Source organism: Watersipora subatra, chromosome 7 (assembly GCF_963576615.1).
Source record: "Watersipora subatra chromosome 7, tzWatSuba1.1, whole genome shotgun sequence".
In the NCBI taxonomy this organism is placed as follows: Eukaryota; Metazoa; Bryozoa; class Gymnolaemata; order Cheilostomatida; family Watersiporidae; genus Watersipora; species Watersipora subatra.
The window spans coordinates 53,673,754-53,694,092 of record NC_088714.1 but is presented as its reverse complement, the minus strand read 5'-3'; the positions used below and the strand labels follow the sequence as shown (position 1 = coordinate 53,694,092).

Sequence of the window (20,339 nt, the reverse complement as noted above, 5' to 3'; positions counted from 1 at the left end):
TCAGGAAATATTTCTGTAAGAATGCACAGTAATTTTTTTAATTTGTCAGTCGGCTCCTAAACCTGTGATATCTCTTTGGTAATTTTGTTTCGCATTAAAATATATTTATATGTAAAATATAAAACTTGTAAAATATAAAATATGTGAAAAATGAAAATATGAAATTATTACAGTGATAATCTATAAAGAGGGGTTTCTAGTATTATTACTTTTATTTAGGGAGACACAAACAGAAGTTTGGACATGCTAATATATATACTAAATATGTAGGTTTAGAAGAAAATACATGCCTATTTATAATATATAATATATTTTTTCATGTCAAGGTGCCATAGCAGAGATATAGACATGGTAGCGTATAGGTTGGGAGGAAGAGGTAATAGAAGAGATTGTAGAGATACATGCATGTAGCATAAGTCTAGACTAGGTAGTATTTATACTAACTTTGATTATTTATCTTTGTTTTTTGTTTGGTTAATTTTCAATTTTTAGTAATGTTTATTACATTCAATTATTTTTACTTTCTGCAGTAAACTATATATAAAAACTTTATAGTTTCGAGCTTAATTTTGCATGTCAAAACTATCATATGTTGGAGCAGATTTTCCTATTGACATAGGTAGTGTTTAGTTTAATTCGCTCCACAATCTATAAATTTAATATAGCTACTTCAGGTGGTTACGGATAGTGATAAATAAGTGCAAGACATAAATTATATAAAAACAAAATCTAACAAACTAAATGAAATAATAGTCAATAAAAAGAAGTTTTTGTTGTTATTTTCTCGAACAGATATATGTCAGAAATGTATAAAAATATGCGACATAATTTTAACTTACTCTAGGTAATGTTTATATTAATTTAGTTTGTATAATTTTTTATTTTATGCTTAGTGTCTAATTTATGTCAGCCTTTTCGTATTCACTCTGAGATACGGTGTTTTGAGATACTTATAAATTACTCGTATTGATCTTGATCATAAATTACACAATTACTCATCTGATAAATTGCTATGGGTGTAGTTGAATATTTGACAAGCTTCACGTCATATGGGAAACGTTTGTACTTTGAGGTGTTTTTGATAGCATTATTACTGTGCAGCCTTGAGCATTGAATCCACACTGCTTCAGTGTTAACATCGCTGGTCAAAATGTGGTAATCACCTTTCGTCGTCGCATCAAATTGTGAAACTGCTAATATAAGTGTAAAAAACCACAAAAATTTGACCTGCTTGAGTTACTTTCTCAAATCTATATCATAGCGGAAGTTAGGAAATGTGGTGTAGTTACTAGCTCTTGGGTCTCTGCTTTTACATTCGTATGATACGTCGCGTGGTGTGATGCATTATGTGGTGTGGTGCTTCAAGTGGTGTGATGCGTCGCACAGGTGTGATGCGTCGCATGGTGTGATGCGTCGCGTGGTGTGATGCGTCGTGTGTTGTGATGCGTTGCATGGTGTGATGCGTCGTGTGGTGTGATGCGTCGCGTGTTGTAATGCGTCGCGTGTTGTAATGCATCGAGTGTTGTAATGCGCGACTTTGAACTCACATGTTGCATGGCACATTCGATTACAAACTGTCGTGCAGCAGATGCCTCTTTGTAAGCCACATCTTCGCTGTTTTGCTTTTTCATGTATTTGCAAGTTGAAATAACTTTACAGAGTACAAGTTCTTATAGATACGTGCGTGCCTGAAGGTGCCCTGGGTTTCTTTTGTTCGTAATCAGGTAGTCTGGAGGTGGATGTTTAAAAGGCGGATTCTAAGGAACCAGAGGGAGTTTTAAAACCAAATATTTTAGTGACCTAGATGAATGCATGAAGCGTATGCGGGTGAAGTTTGGATAAATTTGGCCAAAAAATGTGGAAACGCATAGTGTTGACACGGACTAACAGACAGACACACTGACTAGGTGGGACTTATCTGTATAGGTATTAATTGCATGCAATAAAGGCTTTTTGTGTTACCTTCGCAGTAGGTTATTATTCATGCTATTCATCAATGGTTGTTGTAAGCGGTTTTAGGACATTGCAACACTGATAGCTTATGAAGTGAAGAGAGCATGAACAGGCTAAGGGCAGAGAAATCCTCACTCTGTAGTTATGTTTCAGTTTATTAAGCCCAAAAGAGACCTCTCAAAACTTTCAGCCAAACAGTAATGTCTCGTAGAACTTGGTTAGAAAGCAAAAAATTATTCTAGTCTTCAACATAAGTGAACAAATGGCTGTAGGCACTGGTTTGTGGAGTCGGCCGGAGGTGAGTGGAACCAAACCACCAGGAAGAGATGGTCACAGCTGCACTGTGATCGGAGACAAAATGTACCTGTTTGGAGGCTATGAAGAAAGCTCACGCTCATTCTCGAAGACTCTCTACACTTTGGATCTCGTCAGCTATAAATGGGAACTGGTTAAACACGTCGTAAGTGTCTTTATATTCATTTGTGCTTAGGGTATAAACTGGCGAATGTGTGTGTAGTAATTAAGAGTTGTTTAACCCTGCTTACGTATAATATGCCTTCTTGTGCAATAATCGTTGTCTACACGACTGCCCAAACATATTCTATCTTGGTGGTCTATGTATCTACATATGTAAGTTTTTCTGTTTGTCTGTCCAGTTATATCGATGAAGTTCTATCTATGAAAAATCACATTTGTACTGGATTTGAACTCAAGACATTCAGATCACAAGTCTCCTAACAGACGCGCGTAACCACAAGGCTAAGCAGTTCTTATCACACCCATTGCTTTTACCTCATACTGTGTCCCTTTTGCGATTGCACACGATAAATTATTAATTAACATAGTGCGCCTTCGGGTTACGATACCCATTTTTATAAGATTTTTTCACCTTGCTATATGGAACAAAATGTTTCTCGACTTCACCATACAACGAAAAATATTTTTTTACTTCTACCACCCGATAATCCGATATAAACAATACTTGCTTTTAAAGTTAAAATTCGGCAGTCGGTGTTTATTGTACGACATGACAAAGTTTTTGCCCATGACAAAGTTGAAGTTTAGTTTAATAAAATCTAACTTTAAGTATGTGTTTAGTAAGATAAATTAATTCAAGTTAAATTCAACGTTTCTGTTATACCTTTGTCTCGAAGATAAGAACTCCTCGAGGTATGTACTGCATGCAGTACATTGTAATGTTACATTTTTGCAGATTATAGCCACTAAATACACTCAAGTTACTGTAGGTAACTATAGTTGCTAAGGTTAACATATTATCTTGTTACTAATTTTTAATATTTACTGTGCGTATATTAAATTTTGATGATTTTTACTAGGGGGTGTTTGCAGTAGATAATTACTATGGTTCTGTACCATTTTAGACGACATTGTTGCCCGACGATGCCAACGCTGAAACGAATTAAAATCGTATATATGTATATCAAATAATTTTTCATTGTAATCGTTGCAAAACGAGACTTTATTTAGCCATCACTTGCTAATTATTTCACATTTAGGGGAAGGTGGGGCTAGTTGAGACAAAAATCAGTTTTTTGCAATAACTTTTAGGTCATTGTGAATTAAGGATATTAGATGTGTGCAAAATAACATGCCACATGTTGCTCAAATTGTTCATTGGTCAATTTGGTATATGATCAAAAAATTAAATTTCTGTGGCCATTTTAGTGGAGGACTAATAGCTGTCTCAACTTGCCCCGGAGTGGGGTAAGTACAGACAGACACTGGGGCAAGTTGAGACAATATGAAATATTATGAAAAAAACAATCAAATCTGACCATATATTTGGAACTAGAATATTACAGCCCATATATTATTTATATTAGACTCAAATAATATGCAAATACAATGTTGTATACTGTCACATTTCTGTGTGTGATACATATAAACAGTCTATTCCTTAACCATGTCCAGATCTACTTCAAAGAGAAGTTTGTCTCGGGAACGAGAAGTACCCGGGCAAGGTTGAGGTGGTGGCAATATGAGCTTAATGGCACTAATATCAATGATGTCGATGTCCTGCTCATCTGGCCATATGAACCCTACGCCTAGTCTTTTGAGGAAAGTCACTTCAGCGACATCTTTGGGGGTAGAAGTGCTTAGTATCTTTCCAACATAGTATTTTTTTACTTTTCTGCTCAAATATTCTGCAACCACATAAGCCCCCTCTGTTATCGAGTCTTTCTCCACCTGCATTTCTTCGTCTTCAGAAGCACAAGATGAAGAGTCATCAAAAGGCACTGGCTCGTCATCTGATGATTCAGAACTGCTTACAGCCACTATTTGTCGCTTTTTTGTTAGCGTGACTGTTCGACGCTTTTTCTCTTTAGCCAAACTTTCTTGTTGGATTCTCTCTTTTATCGGTGTGTTGGTCAGCACCAATGTCTCACCTCTTCTCCTTTCTCTTTGCCCTTTTCTTGATGCTGCCTTGGGGTAAGGCCTTATCATTTCAGGTGTTACTTTAGATATTGGGTGTGGCTGATCCGAAGTAAGCAGTAAATTGGAAACCACACTTCCACTGGCAGATGTAGGGGTGCAACCCTCAGACATAACTAGAACTGGACGATCGGTGACAGTGGCTGGCATAAAATCAGCATCTGTGAATTTCTCGGGGTCATAAGGAAAGATTCCTGTCGCTCTAAATCCAGAAATAATGTTTTCAGGTGTCTGGGATCGCTGTAGAGCTTTGCCAGCAAGGCCAGCTATCTGGTATAGGCTAATCGCCTTTCCGGCATTGTCCAACATCCAACCATTGCAGGCGGAAGAGTAATATCTACAATTAAGAGAACATTGTGTCTAAAGTGCATCATAACCAAATCTGATAACGTCAATAAATATTGGCTCTATAATATAGTTATATATTTTAGTTTCATTTCATATAGGCTTACTTTTTCAAAGGTCCATAGACAGATATGTCTAATGGTTGAAGATGGTTGGTCACATGTGGCGGAAATGTGAGAAGCACCACGTTGTTTTCTTTTGCCATTTCAATTCCTTCGTAGGACAAATGGCTTTGGTGGTTATCCAAAATCAGCAACACTGGTGACTCTTTAGATGGCTTGCTGAAGCTGATGAAATGTGCCATCCACTTATTGAAGTTTGAAGTTGTCATCCAGCCACTCTCATGAACTAGCCCTAGACTGCCTGGTGGAGAATTGGTCATATATGACTCCAGATTACGTTCAGTTTTGCGTGGCCAGATAAATGTAGGCGGAATTGAATTGCCATCAGCGCTTATGCAACAAACAAGGGTGACTAAAATGCCTCTTTCTCCAGAAGTAACCTGACCAACTTGCTTCATAGCTCTAGGGGCAATAACCTTTGGCGGTACATGAACTGTAGTTAGGCCAGTTTCATCCATGTTGTAGATTCTGTTAGCGGTGAAATTGTTCTTGCTATGAATTTCTTTGAGATTTTCAAAGAATTTGCCAACTGTATGTTTGTTAAATGCTGTAGATCTGGCAAGGCTAGTCGCCTCCGGTTTTCTAAGAGATAATGCCGGATTCCGTTCCATAAACTTCAAAATCCAATCTTTTCCTGCCATTTTCTTTTCATTCCAACACTGTGGGACACTGATATTTTTAGCCGATGCAAATGAATATGCAAGGCGTCTTGCTTCTTCCATTGTCAATCCATGATTCATGTGAGCTGACGTTATCAAATATTCAGCAAGCTTTGCCTCTGACGCAGCATCAAAAACCTGGCGTGGAGCAATGTAACCTATATGTTTTCCTTTACAAAATCTAGACAAAGCGGATTTGTCAACACTCGCCTTTCTTGCTGCCTCTCTCAAGCTAAAATTGTCTGCAGTCATCAAGTGAACAGCGTACTGAAGCTTCTCAATCAAATTTTTGTTACCTCTGTCAGTCTTCCTCTTGTAGTTTCTCACCATGTTTTATGCTGATCTGCAATCAACAAAATTGACATCTGCATGTTATATTTACATCTTAACATCATGAAACTGAAAGTTTTTAAAGCTTGATTAACATATGACATATAGCTAATAAAATATAATGTGAAGTGTTGACAAGAATTGCAGAAACTAAAAACATAGATAAACAACATTAATCCAAAAATAAAAGCATACATATAGACAGACATACCTTTTACACTCCTTTCCAAGAGAGATTTAGGCGTACAATAAGTTTCTGCTCTATTTAGTTATAAAGAAGTCTACACTCTCTGAGAATATAATATGAAATGAATAAGAAAACGGTTGCTGGAAATTTATATAAAACTGGAAGAGAATCATCGTATTGCTTAGAGTGACAACATAAAGGCAGCAGTGATTTCATTTATTTCTTTTACTTTGTGAGACAATACTGAAAACATTTATTTTTAAAAGAATGAGGATGCTGAGGATTGGTGAATCTTACTAAGGTAAACAATTCCAGCAGTTTGTGGTTGTCCATTTGAATATGAATCGGCAGCGATAAGGCATTGTACCTGATTGCAGGCTGATTTGCACCTGTGGTTATGTCATATTGATGGACTGGCATTTAGCTGATAACAAACAAGTTAGCCGGAATTGACATTATAAATTTTTACAAAGATTATTAAAAGACATTACAACAAGCCTGTTGCTGCTGAAAACTGTTGCAAACATGTTATTGAGTGCAATGAGTTTTCTACAAAATTGTTACATATCCTATAAAATAAAGAATATGCCTTCAAAATTGAAATGAAACAAAAAATTGCAATCTACGCTTTTTGCAGCGCAGTTTATAAGACCTTTGTGGGTTAACTGATGCAATTACAGCGAACTTGTAGAGATATTTATCAGCTTTCCAATCAATAATTATTTAAAGATCTACAACCAGTTGTCTAGAAAGTAAAAACTTCTACCGAACGCACTGCACATACATAGTACATTGTAGTTTTACATTTCAGTCTAGCTCATAACTACTAAATACACTGAAGTTACTGTAGGTAAATAAAGTTACCAAAATTGACAAAGGTTTTGTTACTAATTTTTAATATATATAGTACGTATATAAAATTTTGTTGAATTTTACTAGGAGTGTTTGCTTTAGATATTCACTATGGGTTTATATATCTCACTATACAATTTTCTTGGCATATGAGTCCAAAACTGGAATGGATTAAGTTTGTAACCTGAGGGTGTACTGGTACTGTATTAGGGGCAAGTTGAGACAGTGTCTCAACTTACCCCACCGACACTGTCTCAACTAGCCCCCTCACTTCTTTTGAAGACCAAATTGGTCCAAATAAAAAATGCTTTTTTATTTCAATCTATAAATTTGGTGATTTATGTTGAACATTCAAAACTAAAATGTGGCCAAGTTTCAGCTTTATGATTCAAACTCTTTTTTCAGAATTAAAAAATATCTGTCAATGGAAATATTTAGAAAAATTACTCAAAATTTGAAAATCTATTCTTACTTGAATGAGTGTTATCCAATGTCTTTGTATCCAACATAGATGACACCAACAGGAAGTGCCTTTTATTGAGTAAAAAGGACAACTCTCTAATATGAAGCAAACTAGAAATTATGGGACTGTCTCAACTTGCCCCTTGTCTCAACTAGCCCCACCTTCCCCTACATTTAAACACCTTTACAGTTTTCTTTTAATGTATTTCAACGTCACAAAACACTTCTCATGATATGAAACATAAAAGTTGAAATGATAACTGTTGTTAAATGTTAAATAAAAATAGATTTTCTTTGCACAAACTATTTTTATTACCCAAGGAACGCCAGGGATTCAACTAGTTTTGTCATATTTCTTCATAGCCTTGCAGTAGCCAATCGAATGCTTGTATAGTCAGCGGAGTATTTGAATTTTTCAGTTTGTGGAACAGCTTGGAACAATCAACTTTCCTGAAACCATAAACGAGTTTTTTTCCAAAACTCTGTATTGTGTTGAAGACCAACTACTTGCGCGAAATCTTTAGTAAATTTGATCAGAAAGTATCAGTATTTTCTTATCATTTGTGATTGTTTTCGATATTTGAGGTGATCTGATTTCCAAGACGTTTGAAGATTGAAATCAATAAAACTCGTTCACCATTAAAAAGCTCAATCGAAAGCGCGATTATGTCGTCTATAATTGAATAGAGACCGACAGAATAAAGACGCGTATCACTTTAACTTATACGCAATGGCCGATATCAACTAATGCAAAGATAGCAACTATAGTGATGTCAGTTAGCGCGTATTTTTCTTCTGGGTGATTTAGCCGCAATAAAGTTTTGTCGATTTTAGTCTTGAAACATTCTGGCTATCATATGATCGCAAACATCAAAAACAATCACACATAATAAAAAATACCATTACTTTCCGATGCAATCTGCAAAAGTTTTATGTGAATTCATCTGAAGCAGCTGTTCAACATTTTTACCCAGCTGAGCAGTAATATGCAATCTCTGAGAAGTAACTGTCTCTATTTTAGAATTGAATATGAATCATATTCAAGTTGATCAAGTATTATTTTTGTTAACAGGGTCAGCCGCCACTCGGGAGAGATTTCCACTCGGCAGTTACCTGGGAAGACTGCATGATTGTGTTTGGAGGGCGAACTGATCTGTATGGTGGCATTTACAATAACAACACTAACACCTACGATAATAGAATTTATATATATCACCCTAGGGACAGGCATTGGACTTGTCCAACAGTTAGCGGAGATGTTCCAACGGGCCGTAGAAGTCATTGTGCATGTGAGTTTAGAACATGAGGCTATAATCTTCCTAACAGTATAGCAACCAATAGTTGAATAGCTATATTGCTCTAAGATCTGCTTTGCAAGATCAGACCGCCATGTTAGAGTAAATATTTCTGTAAAAGTGCGATGTCAAGTCACACCTCGACATACGAGCTTAATGCGATTTGGGACTAGTTCATATGTCAATTTCCTCATATCTCAATGCAAAATTTTCTATATAAAATAACTAGATATAAATTATTTCATTTCCATATTCTAATAAAAAAACTACCTAAAAACAGGGTATTACGATGGCAAACACGTTTTTAATTGTTGTAATTCACTACTTACTCTCACAAAGTAACAAATACTTATAGTGGTTGCGATCTGAAACGAAGTATAGTGTTACTATATAAAGCACTATATAGAGTTTGTACCTTCGAGACAGACGGTAGCGGCTAATGGCAGCGTGAGAGACTTGATAGCTACTTGTTCGGTACACTGCACTTTGGTGACATAATATAAACTTTAAATTTAACTCAAATGGGTTTAGTTTACTAAACACACACTTGAGTATAAATTCTAATCTTATATAGAACTTTATTCAGACTTTCTCCTCATTTTCTTTGTGTATTATCTTCTTCCGGCTTGGTGGTTCTTCTCGCGTTTTCACTATCACATTGAGCTGACCTTTTTAAAACTTTTACCAACTGATTTGACTGATGCTGTTCTTAAAAGCAGCCTTGTGCATACTTGATCACTTATGGCCACATTGAGAACTTTCTCGTATCTCAAATTTATCTCATATCTCAAGACAGAAACTTGCTTGTATCTCAAATTTATCTCATATCTCAAGACAGAAACTTGCTCATATCTCAAATTTGTCTCATATCTCAAGACAGAAACTTGCTTGTATCTCAAATTTGTCTCATATCTCAGGACAGAAACTTGCTCGTATCTCAAATTTCTTTTATATCTCAAGACAGAAACTTGCTCGTATCTCAAATTTGTCTCATATGTTGAGGCAAGTATGTACATGTATGTCGAGGTATGACTGTACAGTCAACTATCATCAAAAAGGACTATCGGGGTAGTGAGTTGTTTGGCTCAGCTGATATGCCAATATGGATAGCTTTTCAAATAAATGGCCAATGAGCAAAACATCTAAATAGACGTATTGATGGAATACTGGATGGAAAAAGTACCACAATCAATCAAAGTTGAATAAGTATATACCCAACACTTAGTCTGAGACCTTGAACCTTCCATAGCCTAGAACCTTCTTACGAACATAAACTGGTGCAAAAATGCTAAAAGGGTTTTTGCTAAAGGAGTATTTTAGTAATCAATTAGTATCGAGAATGTCAACTCGAGAGATCAAAAATTTATCACAAAAATACTAGCTACAGTTGAGCCTCTTTACGGGTGGTGGGTGGTCCTGTTTAACAGATTGTCTGTTTAACCAATTTGTCTATATATTTGACCTTATATACAGGAGAAAATCACCTTAATGAGGCCTAAATACATAACACTGCATAATGTATACTATACTAGCTGTATATATACTTTTAAAGGTTTACTCGCAACAAAATTCACATTAGTTATTTGGTATCATAGGATTCACTATGTCTTACTCTGTTGTGTTGTAGGTGCAAAATATGTGGAAATGTGATTACAAGCTCTCAAAAACGAACAGTTAATCGCAGTTATCACGAAAACGCCGTAGTTTGGAATTTGTTAGTTCGATGGCGTACTCAAACATTGTGGTTATATTTTTTACACGTGATGTTATCACGTGTAATTGAAGGCCTATAAAAGGCTCAATATGAAACTTTTCATAGCACTAGTTTATAGCAAACATTTCGGGTTCTACCGGAAAGCCTGTATTAAATATAGATGCTCGCTACTTTACAGTTTTGTTTCAGCCTGGTCTAATCATCTAGCCGTAATCTGATCATGTGACGCATACTTCCTGCCAAATAGAACGAACAATTCTTGCAGCATTTATCGGCTATTACAAGTGACCAACAGGCTCATCATGTTTATCAGAGGATGATATGCACTCCTTTGAGCAAAGGTTAAAAAATTAAGCGAATTTTTATGGTAGGTTTTGAGATATCAGTGCTCAAAGCGACAGCGTTGCAATTATGATGAAATAGACGCGTAAGGACAACAGACATGGTTTTATTGAATGCGTGTAGTATATTGAAGTAGTGAAGTATGGTGAAGTAAATTTGTAAAAATATTTCGACGAGTGAGGTTGCATGAAAGTGTAAACTGAAGCCATCGTGTTCAACTACGTCCCATTTGAGCCGTTTTGGAAAGAGATTCCAATCTGCGGCGTTTTTGTGATGGCTGCGATTACCTGTTTGTTTTTGAGCTTTTAAGAGCTTGTCACATTTCCACACATTTGGCACCCACAACACAGCAGAGTAAGACATGGTTGATCTTTTGATACCAAATAACTGTAATATGAATTTTGTTGCAAGTCAACCTTAAAATATTTAGCCTGAAAGAATATATTCAAACTGCGACAACTTAAAAAGGTAACGAAGGTTAGACAGCTTCTGTAATGCCAAGTTATATGCAGAAATTTTTATTGACGTAATGTGTTACAACCGTTTCATTTTACCGAATATTAAAAAAGTTACTCTTTGAAACTTTTGTTATAGTTTTTAATATAAAATTCATTTCACCATTATCAAAGTTGAATAGCAAATGAGCGATATGCTTGAATACCAGTTTTTACTCGTGTTTTTACCTCATTCATGTTGGAGTTTACTTTTATCATAATGTGAAATATTTACTGGAATTTTACATTATATGTTACAAAACTTGCTTGATGAGGTAATCTAATCTAAGGCAGTCATTTGCCTGTATGCTATTGTGAGAGATAAGTTATTGTCGGATACGAAATTTAAAATTGGCTCAATTTCCTTTTGTTATAACGGAAATCTAGCAATATTCCATCTTTATATTTGTATAATAAAATATGCATGATTTATATTCCGATTTTCATATTTTATGTTGTACTGACAAATGATGAAGCTTTGTATGTTGTTTGTTGTAAGACCACCCAGACTCTGACCTTAACACTGTGCTAAGATTTAAGTTTGTTTATTTGATTTCCTGAATAGTTGAGCACCGAGGAAAGGTCTACGTCTTTGGGGGCTACAATGGCATCTTGGACATTCACTATAACGATCTGCATGTTTATGACCCAGGCAAGTGTTGGTTTTCTAATTTACAAGCTTTCAATGGTTTCTTGTAGAAAATATTTTTGGGAGTTTCAGAAAACGTTTTTACTATAGCATGGTAAATAGCTGGATCATTTAGCTACATCAGTACATATGAAGGAGATGGCCATTGATATTTTTTGTCAAATTTGTCAGAACTTTTCCTGTTAGAGATAAACTTAAACAAAATTTCAGTAAATGTTATCAGAAATTATCGGTATTTTTCTATCATTTGCGATTGTTTTTGATGTTTGAGGTGATTTGACTGCCAGGGTGTTTCAAGGTTAAAATCGACAAAACTTGACCGTGGTTAAAACACTCAGATCAGGCGTAAGTGCAATTATGACATCTATAGTTGCAAAGAGATTGATAGAATAGAGACATTGAACACTACATCTTGAACGCCATAGCCCAAATCAACTATGGCCATGATAGCAATTAGCAACATCACTTGTCACAAATTTTTCTTCTGAGCATTTTAACTGTGATCAAGTTTTGTCGATTTTAGTCCTGGAACATCCTAGCAGTCAGATCACTTCAAACATCAAAAATGATAAAAACTACTTTCAGCTCAAATCTACTAAAATATTAGTAAGTTCATCTCATCTTGGTAATCTTCATTTACTTAGTCAGACAAAAGTAGGGAGAATGCTGATCTCTTTAAATTAGTTCACACACAATTAATAAGACAACACAGCAGTGTAGACTTACTGCTCGGTGATTTAACATGAATGGCACTACAGTAAGGTGTTGCATCTCAAGCCTTCGTGCTAATGTGTTTGCAGTTGTGCCTCAGTTTTCCTAGCCTTGTTCATGTGTCCACCCTCACCATATTAGGTAATAGTGCTCATTGAACACGGGAGATGTTACGTGTATATATTACAGAGATGTTACGTGTATATATCACAGAGATGTTACGTATATATATTACAGAGATGTTACGTGTATATATTACAGAGATGTTACGTGTATATATTACAGAGATGTTACGTGTATATATTACAGAGATGTTACGTGTATATATCACAGAGATGTTACGTATATATATTGCAGAGATGTTACATGTATATATCACAGAGATGTTACGTGTATATATCACAGAGATGTTGCGTATATATATTGCAGAGATGTTACGTGCATATATTGCAGAGATGTTACGTGCATATATTACAGAGATGTTACGTGTATATATTACAGAGATGTTACGTGTATATATTACAGAGATGTTACGTGTATATATTACAGAGATGTTATGTGTATATATTACAGAGATGTTACGTGTATATATTACAGAGATGTTACGTGTATATATTGCAGAGATGTTACGTGTATATATTGCAGAGATGTTACGTGTATATATTGCAGATATGTTACGTCAATATATTGCAGAGATGTTACGTGTATACATTACAGAGATTTTACGTGTATATATTGCAGAGATGTTACGTGTATATATTGCAGAGATGTTACGTGTCAATATTACAGAGATTTTACGTGTATATATTGCAGAGATGTCACATGTATATATTGCAGAGATGTTACGTGTATATATTGCAGAGATGTTACGTGTAATATGTATATTGCAGAGATGGCTGTCTGGAGCATATGCAAGCCAATTGGTAACTCCCTCCCTAGGGTTAGGAGGCGGGCGTCCTGCTGCAGGGTTGATGATGAAATCTTTATATTTGGTGGCACAAGGTAGCTAGTACATTCATTAAGCTCCATGATGTGAAGGGGTGTTTACCTGCGTGCGGTTTTTCATGCAAAAATGTTAGCCAGTGTTGGGTCGAAGCTTAGCCACGAATCCTTGACAAAATACTCTGTGCCTCAATGAGGTGTATAAAGCTACGAATATTTTGTGTGAGAGAATGGATATACATAAAATAAATGAAGGTTTGAGATTTTACCACACTAAGAATTATAAAAAGAAGTATTTAATATCATTTAAACCGTCTGAAATGCTTATCATTAACTTGAAGTTAACAGGTATAATTTAGCTGTTCTTCAGATATGCTCGCTGACATACTCCACGTTTGTAGTTTGTTCTGACGCTCTGTTTTGTCTCCTTGATTGAAAAAAACCAAGCCTCCTTGGAGGTCCGTCAGTTTTGGATAATGGTTATTGAAATCTGTTTTTCATATAAGCCAAAGCTATTTGATATATGTTCTTAGTTGTTGTCTTCTCTTGCTCTCGGTTTTTGCTAAAACTAATGGCCGTTCAATAACATACTGATTCACGTAAAACTCATTCGTTCTCAAAGTGATCTACCGATATTATGGCTCACAAATCATCGCTCCTAATGTCAGACCGCAATATTACTGTATTGTTTTCCAAGACGTAGATAGTTTTGAACTGTACGAAAATACCCAAGAAAATAATTTGTGGTGTTTTAGTCCTCAACTCGTGTTAGGCTCGAGTGAGGGAGAAAGGGGAGATGTAGAGAGAGTGCCTGAGGGAGATGATGAAACGGACGCAGAGATAGATAGAGAGATGGAAGCGCTGGAAGGCGCAGTAGGATTTGCAGAAGTTGAAGAGGATGCCCTAATGGAGCTCTCTGATATGAATGTCCTTGACATGGGTAAGAAGGACTCATTCTTCAGCCTTTTCTATTCGCTTGTTAGTGGGTATTTATTTGGGCGCAATGTGCATATTGTGACCTGTTTAAATTCTATAACCATGTCGCCTATTTATATACTATAACTGTGGATACCCATTAGCATTCTAAACAAATGTCAGCTATTTTTATTTTATCAACATGATACCTGTTTGTTTTATAGTTTGTGACCTCATTATACTCAATACCTATGTCACCTTGTTATACACAAAACCTAGGCGACCTGTTCATAATCCACAACCCTACGAACTTTTTCTACTCTGTAACCGCGTGACTTATTTATATATGCTCCGTTGTTATGTAACCTGATTACATTATCACTCAGTTTATTAAATGATCAAATTCTAATCCCTTGTGACCTGGTTATACTCAATAACTATTTGATCTGATTATACTTTACAGCTACGTGACCTGATTATTCTTAGCAACTCTGGGACCTGATTACTTTTTACAACTTTTTGTAACTTGGTTGTTCTTTAAAACTATGTGATTTAATTATACTCTGAAGCTATGTGACCTGTTTGTTCTTTATAGCTATGTGACCTGAGTATACTTTAGAGTTATGTGGCCTGGTTATACTCAATAACATTGTGACCTGATTATTGTTTACAACTATGCGACTTGAGTATTCTTCACATTTATGTGACCTAGTTCTTCTATACAATTATGTGACCTGATTATACTTTACAGCTATGTGACCCAATTATAGTTTACAACTATATGACCTATGATAATACTTCAAGCCATGATACAATTATAATAGTCTACAACTATTGTACCGGTTAGATAATAACTGTCAAACGTTGCCTTACGGCAACCACTACATAAAATTTGTTTGGCATAACAGAAAGAACACTTGGGTAACTTGAACTTCAAAGAAATTTTCACCTTTAGGCTTTCGACTGGTTTCGGAATGTCTTCCAAATATTGTAGTTATATAAATCAGTACGCTGTCATCGTTCATATACTTTGGTAGTATGATGTTCGAATAAAATTAAGGGCTTCCTATTTTTTATAATATTAAAATCCTGATTTGAGACTTGTATGAACAGTAGTAGTGAAAAAGAAAATAATACTTTTCTTAGAATAAAAACAAGTAGCTATGAAGAATATGACCAAGATCTCCCATAAAGAAAGTGGAGGTAATAGGAGAGAACAAAAAGCTTGAAACTAGCCAAGTGGATAGACTGGACTTAATCAGTACAAGTAAAGGACTTGATTACAATGAAGGACTTGATGATTACAAATGAAGAACTTGATGATTACAAATGAAGGACTTGATGATTACAAACAAAGGCTTTATGATTACAAACAAAGGGCTTTACGATTACAAACAAAGGGCTTGATAATTACAAACGAAGGGCTTGATGATTACAAACGAAGGACTTGATGATTACAAACGAAGGACTTGATGATTACAAACGAAGGACTTGATGATTACAAATAAAGAACTTGATGATTACAAACGAAGGAATTGATGATTACAAACAAAGGACTTGATGATTACAAACAAAGGACTTTATGATTACAGACCAAGGACTTTATGATTACAGACCAAGGGCTTTATGATTACAAACAAAGGGCTTGATGATTACAAACAAAGGACTTGATGATTACAAATGAAGGACTTGATGATTACAAACAAAGGACTTGATGATTACAAACAAAGGACTTTATGATTACAAACGAAGGACTTTATGATTACAAACGAAGGACTTGATGATTACAAACGAAGGACTTGATGATTACAAATGAAGGACTTGATAATTACAAACAAAGGACTTGATGATTACAAACAAAGGACTTGATGATTACAAACAAAGGACTTGATGATTACAAACGAAGGACTTTATGATAACAAACGAAGGACTGATGATTACAAACGAAGGACTGATGATTACAAACGAAGGACTTTATGATTACAGTAAAGGACTTTATGATTACAATAAAAGACTTTATGATTACAATAAAAGACTTAATGATTACAATAAAGGACCTCATGATTACAATAAAGGACTTCATGATTACAATAAAGGACTTCATGATTACAAATGAAGGTGCTTATGATTACAAATGAATGTGAAAATACAAATGTTCTGTTGAAAAGCATGCATAGGTTTTGTTAATTAAAAGTTCATCCAGTCTAAGCTAGCTTAGTTCCACACATCTATTGATACCTCTATGTAAAGTCTGTACTTTGTATCGCTAATGCTAGCCTTCTGTTCACTTGTCTTTAAGCTGAAAGCGTAATAACAATTTGGGTAAAATCTATTTTGTTGCTTATCGTGTTATTATACTTTAGTTATACATATAATTAAGGTTGTTGCCACTTGACTACATCGCAAATTTTTGGTTTTTCTCACTTTTTGGAACATGTTATAATATTAGCTGTTACCTGCTACCATCTCCTTGAAGGTATGGCCTCTATACAGTACTGTTTATAATAATGTTACATTTTATTGCAAATCATAACCACTAAATAGGTATTCGTTACTTTGTGAGGCTAGGCGGTGAATGAGAACAAACACCCTAAAATCGCGGTTTTTCCATTATGTTCTGTTTTAGGTGGGTTTTTCAGATGGTGGGATTAATTTTTATTCAGTTATTTATGTAGGAAAAATTGATTTGAGATATGAGAGAATTGACACACGAGTTCGATCTCGCAAACTAAGGCTAAAAGTTATGCTATGTTGCTAGAGATCCTATATATCTACATTGTTGCTCCCAAATCGTTCTCAATAATTTTCTACAAAACTCTTTGGGCTCTTCTTCCGCAGTCCCCAGCTTGAAGACGAGGTGCATGATGGCAGTTGTAAAGGAGAGAATCTCTTACACAAGATGTCTGCCTTTAGATTTGATTGATGAATTAAAAGACATTACCAGAGAGACGTTGACCGTTTCTCCTTCTTAGAGTTAGCCAAACTTCACATGATTCCCTTGACCTTGCCATTAGTTTCTAATTTACATGCTGCTAGCAGTTCTGAAGGTCTGCCACATCTGAACTGTTGTGGTTATCCGCTGCTCCCTTCTATTACTTGTTTTACTAGTTGACTTGAAAGTACAAAGCTGCTGAACCAAATATTTTACGTAGCATATTTTTGCCTGAGAAGATATTTATTATAAGCTCAAGATGGTGTATTTCATTTTTACAACATGATTTCCATTTAATCGATATCAAATTTGATTATTTCAGTTTCTTCCTCAACTGACCAGACTGTGCCAAACATGTAATTGCCAGTTTGGAAAAACCATTAGCACTTACATTGGAAAAACCATTACTACTTACATTGGAAAAACCATTACTACGTAAACTGGAAAACATGTATCTATCAGATTGGAGTACTGAACCGGGGCAATTTACTTAGACCTCGTGAATCTGGTTTGATTCTATATCTATATTAATCTATAGCTAAAAGCTTAACTTGAGTTAGTCTTTTGTTCAAGGTGCTAAAACAATCACTCATTGACATAATACATTTTTTCTTTGGAAATTGTCTATTTTTTGGCTACTTCCTTATTATGAATGATCTTGAAAACATTAGTAGATTTTGTATAGTTCACTAATGCATACCAGCAATTTCTCAACTATTCACTCTTTGCTTTCTCTCTTAGAAGAGATTATTTGTCCTGCATTTTCCATTCATAATGACTACCAGTTTCAGCTTGCATAATTGTCCTTTATGGGTTTTCTTGGTGAATCCATGCTTGGAGTAATTGTCATATTTTTATTGAAAAATCCTGTTTTTGCATCGAATGCTCCATTTCCCTGGTCTATCTGCTATAAGCACTTTTTGAGTTATATTAAGCACGCTTTTCTCATCAGTGAACAATTTTTTATGATCTTGTACAAAATGTTTATTATAATAATAATAATATTTTAATAAAATAAGTTGATTACATTGTTGTTCCTTCTCCAATTCATACCTTGCTTTCATAGGTGATCATTCACTGATGCTACTGTTAGTTGTGCAAATTAGTTTAGTTTTACAACCAAAGGGGGTCCTCCCATGTTTTGTGACGATTCTGACGACCCGACGACAGGGATATTTAAAAAGTGACAGACGAGACGACCATTTACCAATGTAGGTGACGAGGATTGCGTAAATAGGATTACTAAAGGTACGGCTGCACGTAACGAATTTTTCGTTGGTTCGGAGTTCTGGCCGAAATCACGAAAAACGCAGAATTAATCGGTCAAAATTCACAGAATTATTTGAGCTGTGCATGCCCACCGAGTTCGTCGACGAACGCTTTTAACAGATTAAACAAATTATTAACTAGCACGATTCTAGCGGCTTTAGCAATTAGTATAGTCCAAGACATGTACCGTGACACACAATAAAAATACGAAAGCATTTCAACATAGAACACACGATAAAACTGTCCAAGTCGCGCTATTTTTAGTTAGCGAGCACGACTTTAGCAAATTTTAAGATATATGTAGTCCGAAAACATAATGCGACACACAAGAAAATTATTACAGAAAGTTATCATAGTAAATACGATGCAACTGACTTGTTTGCGCTAGAGATGTCGACATTCTCTACCGCAAAACTTTTGCTGCTAAAAAGGAAATATAATTAAAAAATAAACAAATTGTAGCTATAGCGTCCAAACAATAAATGCATTCAATAACGCAATCTAAGCAGTTGCATCGTGTGTACTATGTTGATTTGCACTTATACTTTTACTATTGTGTGTCATTATACGTCTCTTGGACTATACTAATCGCAAAAGCTGCTGAGATCGTGCCCGCTAGCACGATTCTAGCAGCGCAGAATAATTCTGTGTGTTTCAATCATTTCGTGATTTTGGTTAGAACCAACGGAAATTTTGTTACGTGTTGCCGTACCGTTACTAACTTATTATTTGTTCATAAATCACCACGGTCAACCGAAACTTCACTAGTTTTGGTTTGAAGCATCTGGCCCAGCATTTACAGACTGCCAAATAATTAAAGCAATGAAATGCCACGACATTGACAGCAAATCCGTTTCCAAGTCTGTGACTGACAGTGATTATTAAAGGCAATCTCGGTCTATTTTCAGTACAAGAAATATAGCTCTAAAAACCTAAGACGGCTGTCACTCTTCGCGGAGTAATCAGCAACGCTCCCAAACATCACTAATATGCTTATGAAGGTCGCTGGTTGAGCCATGCTTTTGGTTAGCAGAAGTTTAAACCTAGCGAGTTTCAGATTTTTAACGCAACCCAGTGCCACCAGTATAGGTATTTGTATTAAAATAACGAATGTGAAGAAAGAGGTTGTTTTGGTTACCAATTTGAAAAAGGTGACAGTGATTTTAAAAGTGACGACAGTGATTTTAAAAGTGACGACAGTGATTTTAAAAGTGACTATTCTGACGACAGCTTTGTGTGGTAGGACCCCCACCAAAACTTGCTACTGTCTCATCAACGTAGGTCAGATAAAAATTTAGCTAAGATCTTCATATTAACGCTGAACTGCTTGATTTATATTCTATCAGTTAATCGATCAGGCTTAGAAATATGCAGAAAGTTTATTTATGTTGCATAAAAGGACGATAATATCCTTTTAACAAGGTATTTAAGCTTTGTAAGATGTTTCACTCAGATCAAGTATGAGAGTTGTCTTTTCGACAGGTTTTAGGGATTCGCGATAACCGTGGTTAATACAATAGCGTAAACAATTTTCCAACACTTCGAAATAACAAAAACTAAGCGAGCCTGAGAAGTTACCCGATAGCTTGTCACGCAAGATTGATGGGAAGTCAGGGTTGCAGAGTTCGAGCAAGCCTATTAGCTCAGGCTCCATATAGTTGATTCCAGTTGGTTTTTTGTAAAGGCTGGCTGCGAAACACTTACATCGCCAA

At 35.5% G+C, this 20,339-nt stretch overlaps 1 protein-coding gene across 1 annotated transcript in view; it reads left to right on the top strand.

Moving 5' to 3' along the window:
- The window catches only part of LOC137401129 (kelch domain-containing protein 3-like), a 54,748-nt gene that overhangs the window by 18,761 nt on the left and 15,648 nt on the right, over positions 1-20,339 (top strand). The window contains exons 4-10 of the mRNA XM_068087495.1: positions 2,226-2,413; positions 8,437-8,653; positions 11,775-11,861; positions 13,460-13,571; positions 14,267-14,451; positions 17,265-17,376; positions 19,515-19,523. Coding sequence (XP_067943596.1) covers positions 2,226-2,413; positions 8,437-8,653; positions 11,775-11,861; positions 13,460-13,571; positions 14,267-14,451; positions 17,265-17,376; positions 19,515-19,523 — 910 coding nt within the window. The remainder of the gene's footprint in view (positions 1-2,225; positions 2,414-8,436; positions 8,654-11,774; positions 11,862-13,459; positions 13,572-14,266; positions 14,452-17,264; positions 17,377-19,514; positions 19,524-20,339) is intronic.